The sequence below is a fragment of the Nerophis ophidion genome, linkage group LG05, assembly GCF_033978795.1.
Source record: "Nerophis ophidion isolate RoL-2023_Sa linkage group LG05, RoL_Noph_v1.0, whole genome shotgun sequence".
NCBI lineage: Eukaryota > Metazoa > Chordata > Actinopteri > Syngnathiformes > Syngnathidae > Nerophis > Nerophis ophidion.
Window position 1 is genome coordinate 29,383,219 of NC_084615.1, and position 12,877 is coordinate 29,396,095.

Genomic DNA, 12,877 nt, shown 5'->3' on the forward strand with positions numbered 1-12,877 from the left:
AAAACATTCATGAAGTTTGGTTCTTTTATGAATTTATTATGTGTCCACTGAAAATGTGACCAAATGTGCCGGGTCAAAAGTATACATACAGCAATGTTAATATTTGGTTACATGTCCCTTGGCAAGTTTCACTGCAATAATGTGCCTTTTTGGTAACCATCTACAAGCTTCTGGCAAGCTTCTGGTTGAATTTTGAAATTATAAATATCTTTGCATTGCATCCATTGTTTGATTTTAAATGTTCTGGACCCATGCAGATTCTGAATACACAACACTATAATGCGTTCTAAATAACAAATAAACTTAAATAAAAGTCTGATTAGAGCGGAGTTAACTGGAGGTCCCCTATTTCTCCATAAATTCCAATAAATAACCATTCAAAAACCGCCAACAGTACTCCATTGACATTTTGTGATTTGAATATTAACCAAGTATTAGTATTTTGTTATTATAAGCTCTAACGCAGACAAACTATTTTTAGCGGTGCTGTGTCCACAAGCCTGTGTACAATTTCTTCGCTCCCTAGAAGTTTATTGTACATCATAAATCATGCATCTCACCTGGACAGAGAAAGTCTGAGGACATATTCAGACAAGTTGGTACACAGCCATTTAGGACCTGAAAATGGTGAGAATGACACAAAAAGACGCTTGGTCCCCATTAAGTGTCACCAGTTTCTAATAGAAGCGAAGACAACCTACAATTTGCATAGAAGCAAGTTATAATGCTGCACATTTGGACATGATTACTATCATTTGTAGCAATGGCTTGGCTAGGTCATGGGTGTGTTGTTGTCCCTCCTGTTGCTCACTTTTTGTCAAGAACATAATAGCTGGAAGAAAGCCCTTTTTGTGGCAGTGCTTTGTTGGGCGCTCCGTTGTTTCCCTTTCCTATGCAGGTGTAACTGAGGTGGGTTATGGTTACCTCTTGTTGTTATCTCTGCTAAAGCTGGGGTTTTGCCTTTTGAGTTTATGTACAGTAAAATTTCTAAGGCCAAGCAAGCGTGATCTGCTTCCGCTTTAAGTCAAAATTCCCCATTGTAAATGCAAACAAACTAATTCCCCATAGCAAATAGAAACAATTTAATTTCCCATAGCAAATAGAAACAATGTGTTCCAGGGTTAATTTGCGGTCTTCATACACTGTTTATTAACTCTACAGGCAATGTTTTAGTACATTTTTTAAATTTTACAACTGTAAAAAAAGTTAACCCTTGTTGACAGTAAAATGAGATGCTAAAATAACTGAGTGTGCCTGTTAGGCAGGTCGTTTTGATTGAGAAGTTTATTGACATCTTAAAGAATTGAATCCATGTAATGCTTTAATAAGGGGGGTATCACATAAAGACAGAAACATCACACTTTTTATTTTACAGTCCGTTTTTCTTCTTTTGATATTTTTCAGAGCAGCCATGTTGCACTGAGCAGCTAGCGCAGGTACATCTAGTGCTCTAAGTTCCGTGGTAGTCACACACCCAAAGATAATGTCCAGCTACTCAGGCAAACCATATTGTCGATGTAGATGCCCATATTTGCTGTATAGATTTACTTTATAAAAGAGAAGTGTGGGATACTTATATTGTTGCCTTATTTGGATTTGACTTTATTAAGAGAGCGTGTCGGGGCCCACCCCACCCAAGTCAGCTGCCGCAGGACCGCCCAGCACTGGGCCACTTGGGGACCCCACCACCTGTGGGGTCCCCAAGGATGGAGATGGAACATCCAGCAAATGCCCTGCCGAATCCTCCCCCTGAGGGGGAAAAAAAATAAAAAAGATCACAGACACGCTGACACACAGGGTCACTACCCCTAGCAGCTGTTCAACTTGCAGCACTGCTCAATACTTTGCAGCGTACCAAGCTGCCACGGGGACTAAACCCAACAGGCCCCAACCAATAGGGGCATCCAGAAGGGGTGGACTGTGGGACCCAGGGGCCCCAAAACAGCACTTCACCGCAGGGTACACACACACACACGTATATATATATATATATATATATATATATATATATATATATATATATATATATATATATATAAATGACAAATAACAATATTAACAACATACATACATAGGCACACACATATATATACATATAAACCAAAAAATCCATACGCAGGGCAGCCGATCACCTCACCGACCACCCACAAGTCCGGCCGCACACTCCCCTGCCCCCTAGGTGAAACCCTCAACAAGCCCACACCTAGACAATAAACGGGAAGGAAGCTGGCAAGTTTGCCAGCCCCGACAACCACTACGTGCACACGCTGCCACAAGTCACAACATCGGCCACAGCCCCTGTTTTGTACAGGTTTTGATTGGGGCATGTCGTTTGTCGTAGAGAAGGATGTTAATGACTTTTGTATTATTCTCAGCGATAACCTGCCATCAGCATTCCAGCATGCTTCTCCAGTCAATGAGCAGTAGTGAGTTTATCGAAGTGCGCTTTTCAATCGTGGTTTTACTGTAATGCTAACCGTCTGTGGAGTTTCACTCCAGTTTATCATTAAAAGGGCCCTATTATGCAAAACCAAGTTTTCTTATCTATTGGTAGCTGCTGTTGTGTATTTTGATTCTGCAAGTACCAAAAATTGTAAATTAAACCTTTTAAGCATTACGGGGATATTTATAAAAAAATATTTCCCTTCCTTTATACTACTGCTAAACGATTTGTTTCGAATTTGCCATATTTGTGACTTTTTTCACACTGGTGATGTCAGCGGATTATCCACATATGGTCTAAATTTACCCAAAGTGCTTTGCGCTAGTCCGCCATTGTAGTCCGCACTGTAGTTAATAAGACGCTTCTTATTCTCTCACATATTGTTGTAGGGCAGACTGGCTCGTACATGCACATGCATCCTCTGCTGTTGCCATTTATTTTACAAAGTCTTAGTTCTAACTTATATCTGTCAGTAGACTCTATATGTAAGTGCTAAAAACTACAACATGGCTGACGGGGAGAAGACGCTGCCCATGTGGAGGCACATAAAAATGACAGCTCACAAAACGCGCATCCTGGAGAGACGTTCAGAATGCTGCTTGAAAACGGTCTGTAAAACATAATTCACGCAACATTCTGACCAAAGAACCACCACGTTAAGTAGATCAAGTGTATTTTAATGGCAGCTTGTCTAATAGCAGAAGCTTGGATTGTGGTGTTCCACAGGGAAGTTGCCTGGGACCTTTACTTTTTTTTATATTCACCAATGACTGGGCTACCGGGCGTGCCAAATTGGTTCTTTATGCTGATGATGCAACCTTATATTATGCTGCACCATCATGCAGTGTACTTAATGCAGTATTGTGTGAGGAACTAAAAGCTGTGCATGACTGGACAGTATGTAACAGACTTGTCCTTAAAGGCCTACTGAAATGAAATTTTCTTATTTAAACAGGGATAGCAGGTCCATTCAATGTGTCATACTTGATCATTTCGCGATATTGCCATATTTTTGCTGAAAGGATTTAGTAGAGAACATCCACAATAAAGTTTGCAACTGTCGGTGTTAAGAGAAATGCCCTGCCTCTACTGGAAGTCGCAGACGATGACGTCGCAATTGTGGTGGCTCCTCACATATTCACATTGTTTTTAATGGGAGCCTCCAACAAAAAGTGCTATTCGGACCGAGAAAACGACAATTTCCCCATTAATTTGAGCGAGGATGAAAGATTCTTGTTTGAGGATATTGATAGCGACGGACTAGGAAAAAAAAAAAGAGTTAAAAAAAAACCGCAAATAAATTGGGACGGATTCAGATGTTTTTAAACACATTTACTTGGTTAATTCTGGGAAATCCCTTATCTTTCTATTGTTTGTGTTGCTAGTGTTTTAGTGAGTATAACAGTACCTGATAGTCGGAAGGGTGTCTCCACGCCAATGTCTCAGGGAAGTCGACGGCAGCTTCATGGACGGCCCAAGCTCAGCTTTTCTCCGGTAAGTGGCAACTTTTTAACCACAATTTTCTCACCGAAACCTGCTGGTTGACATGTGGTCGGGATACATTTTCACCTCCGGGAATTTTAAACAAGGAATCACCGTGTGTTTGTGTGGCTAAAGGCTAAAGCTTCCCAACTCCATCTTTCTACTGTGTTTTCTCCAATATTAATTGAACAAATTGCAAAAGATTCAGCAACACAGATCTCCAAAATACTGTGTAATCATGCGGTTAAAGCAGATGACATTTAGCTGTGTGCGTAGTGCTCATACTTCCTAAAAACGCGTGACGTCTTGCGTGTACGTCATCATTACACAACGTTTTCAAGACGAAACTCCCGGGAAATTTAAAATTGCAATTTAGTAAACTAAAAAGGCCATATTGGCATGTGTTGCAATGTTAATATTTCATCATTGATATATAAACTATCAGACTGCGTGGTGGGTAGTAGTGGGTTTCAGTAGGCCTTTAACATCTCAAAAACCAAATGTATTGTATTGGGGACTAGGCAAGGGTTATCTTGTGACCCAAAGTTGGATCTGAGGCTAGGTATTTCAACAGTTCAACAGGCCAGAAGTGCCAAACTCCTTGGAGTGATGCTGGACTGCACTCTATCCTGGTCAAATCATATCAGTGATATAGTTACAAAGATGGGAAGGGCTATTAGTATTTCCAGGAAATGTGCTGCTTTTGTTGATCCACCTCTTCTTTGTCAGATTGTTAACAATTTAGTCTTGTGTCACCTGGACTATTGTTCTACAATCTGGGCATCTGCTGCAAGTGGTGAGATCAGTAAGCTCCAGATTGTCCAGAATAGGGCAGCAAGTCTGGTTCTGGGTTGTTCACTAAGAACCAATGTAAACCAGATGCATGCTTCTCTTTCCTGGCTAACAGTGCAGAACAGGTTGTCAGCTAATACTCTTATTTTCTTCAAATCAGTAACCGGTAGTAAAACTCCTGCTTTTCTCATGGCCCAATTAGTTCACAGTAGCACTATGCACAACCATAATAATACCAGGGCGTCCAGTGAGGGGCATTTTGTACTCCCTCGTCCCAGGAAGAATGCTTTGCGGAAATCTTTTATTTATAGATCCGTATCGCTCTGGAATAACCTGCCTAAAATTCTCACCGGCACTGAAAGTAAACAGGTTTTTAAAATGAAAGTATTATTTTATCTGAGTTTTTAAATTACTTTGTTTGTTGATGTTTTTTTATGTTTGGTTTAATATTGTGTAGTTATATTTATAGGGTAATTATTATTCTGTGACTGTAAATTGTTTGCCTGTTTTCTTATTGATACTTTTATTTTTTTTATATTTGTCTCTATTGCGTAGTTACAATTATATGCTTTTACTTTTAATTGTGTTGAGTTGTGGACCCCAGGAAGACTAGTGGGTTGTTGTGGCAACCAGCTAATGGGGATCCTTAATAAAAATCAAATCAAATCAAAATCAAATCACAATAAAGTGTTTTACATGTAAAAAAAATCCTACTAAGACCCCTTTTAAAAGGGTAATTGTTCCATATCATACCAACATTATTTATAAAGCCCTTTACATCCCTATGAATAGGGCTTGGGGATATGGACCAAAACTAATATTGCGGTATTTTTAGTCCGAATAGCGGTATATGGTATATACCGGTATCTTAAAAAACCCTGCAGAATCCTTAAGGTTGCCTCTGTGTTTTACGCCTCGATAACCAGTGATGACAGTACTATATTTTTCGGACTATAAGGTGCACTTAAAATTCTTAAATTTTCTCAAAAATCGACTGCGCTTTATAACCCGGTACGCCTAATGTACGGAATATTTGTGGTTGTGCTTACGAACCTCGTAGCTATGTTATTTGGTACATTGTGTAATAAGTGTGACCAGTAGATGGCAGTCACACATAATAGATACGTGTAGATTGCAATATGATGCCAGTAAACAACACCAAAACTTTAAATGTTCCATTGAGAATACAGACCATTACACATGGTGCTCGTAAATCTGTCACAATGTTTTAGTAAGACTTTGATAAGCTATGAAGCTACACGGCTTGATGGATTGTCGGCGCATTACAGCTACCATAGTCAAACATACTGTGCTTCAATATATGGTATTATTACGGTGTTTGTATAAGGACTACAAAATGGCACCCATTAGCAGACATATTACATGCCGTGTCCCAACATTATGCAAAACCAACTTTTCTCACCTTCTGTTACCTGCTGATTTGTATTTGGGATCTGCATAAGTACTGAAAATGTGTATAAACCTGAATAGACCTGCTCATTGGCAGTGCGTCTTATTATCCGATGCGCCCTATGGTCCGTAGAATACGGTAATGGGATTATTTTTTGTTGATTATTCTTACAAAGTAATTAGCTAGCCATTTTTATGTCAAAGCAATTTTTTTTTATTTTGTTCATTATTGTTAGGTTTATAGCCTCACGCTTGTGCGCGGGGATAGATGGAGCTTCTATTCGCTCACTGCAGTGAAGGCCACTGGCTCCTAGGTTTAAAAATAATTTTCAGCAACCTAGCCGCTATACTACAGTAGCTTAGTCTGCACAGGTTATGGGAAGAAGCACTTTTAAACAGATTTGTAGCTAAACATTTGACACCCCGATTGAGCAGCAGATAGCAGCTATTGTTAGCTTCTGTTCTAAGTCGCTAACAGAAGTAAACAACAAACGGATGAGATTAGTGATAAAGTCGTTACAAAGAGGGATATAGGTTCTCAAGCAAATTGGTGTATGTGTAAATAAAGCTGTAGTCACTCACCAATAGTCAAACACAGTTGCTGTCAAAAGCATTGGATCACTGAGAAGTCGAGAAATCGGCCCAGTGCCGCCATATTTCTAAAAAAAAGTTTGATGTGCAGGCGCAGAAAAGAGCAAACGGCCGTATAATGGCACATCAAAAGATACCGGTATGGTGTCATTGTCTATGAGCTATCCATATAGTTAGCTTTGCTTCCTTGTAATATCTTCCAAAGCAAAACACTTAAAGGGGAACAGAATGGCGTGCTTCGGTTTTAGCCGTAAAATCTACCTACGGTGAGAGATAAGGTAGCTTCTATGTCAACACAAAATGCGTTTGAGTTAGTAAGGAAAATCACTGAGATACGACACCTATTTGTACTAAGTGAAAAACATGAACAATCATATTACAGTATCTCTAAAGTATGAGCCCACATTTCATGTTTTGATGTACACAGCTAGCCAGACAGCGTATGTACTGTAGTTGTATTAACACACATGATGTGCTGCATGTATCATGATCGATATAAAGTGTGACTCACTGGATGGACAGTTGACTCTTTATTTGAGGTGGTCCGGGACGTTTTTATGATTTATTTTGGGTAAGAAAGCTATTTATGTCAAAATTGTTTGTCTCCAAATTCCACATTTGCAGCTCCGAGTGGCTTTCACCTCACTATCTGCTTCCGTCTGCTCCATACATACAAAACGTTAATGGAGGTTTTTGAAGTTGTCTTAGAGGGCTTTGAAGGCTACATTGGAGACTCCTATTAGCTGCATCTTCCAAGCGTTTTTTATCATCTTTGAAATCCTAAAAACAAAGACGTGTGTGTTTGTCTCTGGTAATGATTGTGAACGATAGGGAAAAGGACTTAAGTCTTTTCACACCAGACTTATTTGCTGTTTTGCTTGATGTTGCTCACCACTTAATTGTATTGTACTAAGCAGCCAGGACAGTGCTAAACTTGGCAATGGTAGAATTTGATGGAGGTGTCAACAACAACAAAAAGCCAGACACAGCTAAAGGCTTGCTAGTGCTACCCTTCGTAAATGTTGCATTATTCTGCTGAAGTTTGGGAGTTGAAAATATTACATCTAAAAATGTATTGTTAAAATATGTATGTATGGAGACTAAGAACTTTACATTAGCTGTGAATGCAGTCTCTTGATGGACTATTTTGAGTGTGTACGTTTGCACCCTGTGGCAGCGCCCAGCTATCAGAGTCAAAGAGTCAGTGGAGCAGATAGAGAGAGGCCTGCATCGCACTGCGCTGGCTTCTTTTGTGTGATCCCAGCAGCCAATGAGATGTAGGCACAACATCCACGTAGTTCCTGAGCTGAGCAGCGCTCTGTTGTGAAGGGCAACTTGGGAGCTGAGTAGATTGTCAAGTGGCGTTAATCTCAATGGCGGAAGCCGGGTGCGAAGTGATTTACAGCCATGGCAGGAAAAAAAAAAGGCAGCGTCTTGTCTTGGACGTGAGATGTGTCATCAAATTTGACATTTTTAATGTTCATGCCTGCTGGATCTGCCCTCCTTTTATTCTTTGCAATATTCACTTGACTTCCTTTCAGCCAGTCTTTATGCACACCAGTCATCTCTCAATCTAAGGCACACCTGCGTCCAATCTTTATATATGATATTTTACATCTTTAAGTCTTTCTGCTAGTTATAAAGAAAATCTAATCACTCATTAGAAAGTCAGCATCACTTCCCTCATATCAAATCATGGAAATTGATATAATCTAAAGTCAGTCGCAAAACCCTGTAAGCAACTTTTGAGCATTCTTAATGAGCATTCGATGTACAGATAAGTTAAGTTTAAACTACAATACTCGTAAAAGATAACATGAACATCAATTGTTACATAATATATAACAATAAAGCACACAATCCTTGAATAACTATAACTATGATACTACTTTTATAACACTATCATACAGACATCCTGCAAAATGGTCATATTAGAGGAGTAACAATAGATGAATCCTTTGCTGTATTGACCCGCATATAAGACGGGCCTTCTTTTTTCAAGACTTGCTTTTGGAAAGCATTTTTTTTGTACAATCTCTCCAGGTCACTGGTGTGTGTGTCAGTGAGTGATAGGAAGAAAAGCTTTGTATATCTCTGTAGACGACAAATATCCTGTAAGATGACCAGCCTATTTTTAGGACCAGTCTTATATTCGGGTTTGTACAGCGTTTGCCTTTGAGCAGCAACACAGCCTCGCGCTGTCTGACACCGTCACTGTCTATTGTGATGTACCGCATAACATTTGTGTCAGATGGCAACTATCGCTTTCAACACAACACGATACATGGGTCTCAGGAGTTAAATTTGACAATTATCCTTTTACACCGTGTCATCACAACGCATAAGCTAGCATTCGCGGCTAACATAAACCGTTAAGTCCTCATTCAGCATCACAATCTGGCATTTTCTTCTGTCTGTTCTTGGCAAACAGCCTTTGGTATGCATTACTAGTGGACTTGTTGGCATGGATCAAGAAGGATCAGGCCTGCTAAGCATCTTTCTCCATTTTGACACATTCTACAGCTTTACATGAGAGCGCCATGGCAACACAAATAGGGCGACAGATACAAAGACACATGTTTCTACCCACAACTGACCCTGCCCACTTGTCAGTCCAAATGACAGGAAGTCCCTGGCACAGACAGCCAACCACCCTGAGACTCTCTCTCTTCCCAGCACTCTACCCCCCTCCCCGCCTCAAAAGACAGCGTTATTTTCCTCCCAAGTCTTCTCTGCGCCACTATTTCCCCCCCAAACAAAAGCGTCCCGCTCTCAGTTTGATCTCGGCATGGCTTTATAGCTCACGCTATAGGCGTCCAGGATGAAGAGGTTTCTGACAATCGTGTTGCGAAGCCTGGTCAGCCTGTCCAAGGACAGCCCCGTATGGGCCAGGGAACACCACCCACCGGCAAAGAGGGAGATCAGGAGGAAGAGGAGGGCCCTCAGACGAGCCAAGAACGTGGGCAGACGCAACTTAGTGAGGGTGGTCTGTATCGCAGATGGACCACTATTGTCCTTTTGCTCTTACTCTTGCATGCCAGTCTATAGTTGTATTTAGTTTATTTAGTGTTTGTATATTGTTGCTGAAGCAATAGTAACTGTCCTGGCATGCACTATGTTATATCGTCTTCATGCCCTCCAAATTTGGATTGCCCAGAGCTGTAACTTTACTTAAGTTCTATTATTTTATTTTTCCTAATTTGCTTATAATATTTTATTTGCAAACTTATATATATATTACTGAATTATGAATTTAATTCAAATGTCATTCATCATTCTTAAGATTTTTTTATGCAGCTGTGCAACATACAGCAATTTACATGCACCAGTAAGATACTAGATAGCAGTAGCTAATGTCAACACTCTTATCTATTTTAATAATATTATTTACGGTTTCTAATTATGTGTTTCAGTACAGAATGTGTTTACTCTCAGGGAGTTTTAGGAGGATTGCAAATCAATCAATCAATCAATCAATGTTTACTTATATAGCCCTAAATCACTAGTGTCTCAAAGGGCTGCACAAACCACCACGACATCCTCGGTAGGCCCACATAAGGGTAAGGAAAACTCACACCCAGTGGGACATCGGTGACAATAATGACCCAGTGGGACGTCGGTGACAATGATGACAATGAGAACCTTAGAGAGGAGGAAAGCAATGGATGTCGAGCGGGTCTAACATGATACTGTGAAAGTTCAATCCACAATGGATCCAACACAGTCGCGAGAGTCCAGTCCAAAGCGGATCCAACATAGCAGCGAGAGTCCCGTTCACAGATCAATAAATCTCCAAAGTCTCCAGCTCATGATCCTTATATTGCTATTGATTTATGGATCCAAGCATTTAGGATCAACAGCTGCTGGCTGCAGAGAATGTCAACAATGACTCACTTTGACTTTGAAGAATTCCTTGGGCAGAAATCTGTAGTTCGCTGAGATATTTCTTCTTCTCTGACTATGGCATACAAAGGAGCCCTGTAAATACATCATGGTGTGAAGATGAACTCAATTACAAAGGTATGGCAGAAAATGCTGAAAGTTAATATTTCGGAATAGCCCAGCCAGAGTCCAGACCTAAATCCCATTCAATAATCTGAAAAGTGGGGAGGCAAGTGCGCAACACCTTTGTTATCTGACACTTTTGGACGCTACAGTGGTCCAATGTCATTCCTACCCAAAAACAAAGCAGTAGGTGAAAAGTGTACATACTCCTACAACTAGATAATTGCATATTTTGTTTACTTTCTAGTTGCCTCGTACTTTGCCTTGTCACGTTCTACTGCGTTTCCTGATATCATGTGCACGTCCAAAGTGCGTTTAAACAACTCAAGTTAAAAGACTTGTCTTGAATGTTGTACCAAAAGGGCATTGGTATGCGAGTAAAGAAGCATGCAGGGACATGTGTTGCAATGCTTTACGTCTGTTGTGGCTAGCCCAATTTATAGCGAACAGGCTTGTGGCACGCACAGACATGAGTAGCGATTTAGCGAACATGCAAAGTGTCAGTTGAGTGAAGTGTGGCTGGAAGGGATCCAGCTGAGGTATGGATAATGCAGTGAACAAGTCCTTCCCTCAATTTGTACTTTAATGTCCCTTCTTGTTAGATGATTTTGACGGTGTACCTCAGCGATGGGGAGCAGGCCCTGACGGAGGTGCCCATCACCCCCGAGACGACGTGCCGTGACGTCGTTGAGTTCTGCAAGGAGCCTGGCGAGAGTGGCTGCCACCTGGCTGAGGTCTGGAGAGGCAACGGTAAGACTGAAAAAGATTAGTCTTATTTATTATTTACTTTAAAATGCCAAGAAGAATCAGCTCCCCATGGGTGAATCTTCACTTGCAAGACTCTCATGCAGAATTGAGCTTTTCTGGCAAAAAATATATCATGAATATCGAGGAATAAAATATGTCCCAACAGAAATACTCCTCTGCAATGACAGACTTTAATGTTGTGACAGTAATGGTCTGGTCCTAACACATTTCATATAAACAATTTGCTTCCGTCCCCACACAGTGACACTGTGTGTTATCAGCATTTCTTTTGCCTAGTGGGGCCACTTCTCTGTTGAAAGCAACCTCCCAGCCAGGGGCTTTATTCAGGGTTGGGCCAGTACTTGACAAAGGCAGATGTCTGCTCCTAAAACCTCCCAAACACTTCTTTGTTTTCCATGTTATGCATTTAGTGTCCTGCACACACAATACAACCATACACACATTGTATTACTTCAAATGCTGAAGTTGGTTCTGTTGTGGGTGTTTCCACTGTTGTTAGTTGCTTAATAACTCTGATCTACTCTTTCTATTGGCTAAAGCTGGTACTAGTAGGTACTGTTTCTGGTACCTAGTCAGGGATCCAAGCAAATTGAGCTGGTATCATATTTGAAGACCAAAAACAAAAAAGACCAAGATAAACAAAGAAGCTAGCGTTAGCTTACCCTGTTGTTGTGTCTGTACTAATTCACAGTCTCCCTCAGTCTTCTATTGTATACCGTAAATTCCTGACTATAAACCGCTTCTTTTTTCCAAAGCTTTGAACCTTGCGGCCTATAAAAGATTGCGGCTAATTTATGTATTTTTCTTTGCTGACGGCCATAATGCAAATAATTAAAAATATCATAAACAAAGACACGGAATAGTTGTGTTATTGATCGTGCCATGGCGCCATCTTTTGGACGAGTTAGTTCACTGCAGGTGCTTCAGAATCAACGTCTACAGCAGGAGTGTCCAAACTACGGCCTGCCGGCCTCTTCAATTTGGCCTGTGAGACTGCACCAGTCCAATAAGCAACTTGGCCAGGCACAGTATTTTCATATCACATAAAAAATAGCCAATGTTTTGATAACTCACATTTTGTGGCCATCGAAAAAATTTAATGTCAGTGACCATAAATTGTACATCCATATAAATATGTGCACAGTTTTTTACTTATATGACCCAATCAAAAAAACCTTCCCTACTCATGGTGTAGGAAAAAAATGTTTGCCAGCACAAAAATTCAACAAACATGGTCACACATAACAACCTGCTCATTGTAATTTAGGCTATTCAACTGTGGTAAATAAACATTGACAAAATATTTATGTGTAAATGACTAATTTCACTACGTATACATTTGGGGGATCATAGTACAGTGCAGCTAATATATGGAAAAATATATTT

General features: G+C 40.3%; 1 protein-coding gene across 6 annotated transcripts in view; it reads left to right on the forward strand.

Moving 5' to 3' along the window:
• Positions 1-12,877, forward strand: part of ppp1r13bb (protein phosphatase 1, regulatory subunit 13Bb) — a 41,597-nt gene that overhangs the window by 3,650 nt on the left and 25,070 nt on the right. Inside the window, exons 3-4 of one of the 6 annotated variants that reach the window (XM_061900459.1) lie at positions 3,829-3,937; positions 11,326-11,473. In XM_061900459.1, the coding sequence (XP_061756443.1) occupies positions 3,881-3,937; positions 11,326-11,473 (205 nt within the window). In that variant the 5' untranslated portion in view covers positions 3,829-3,880. Of the gene's footprint in view, positions 1-3,828; positions 3,938-8,713; positions 9,705-11,325; positions 11,474-12,877 lie in introns of those variants that run through there. The other 5 variants (XM_061900458.1, XM_061900457.1, XM_061900456.1 and 2 more) reach the window with 5 other exon arrangements.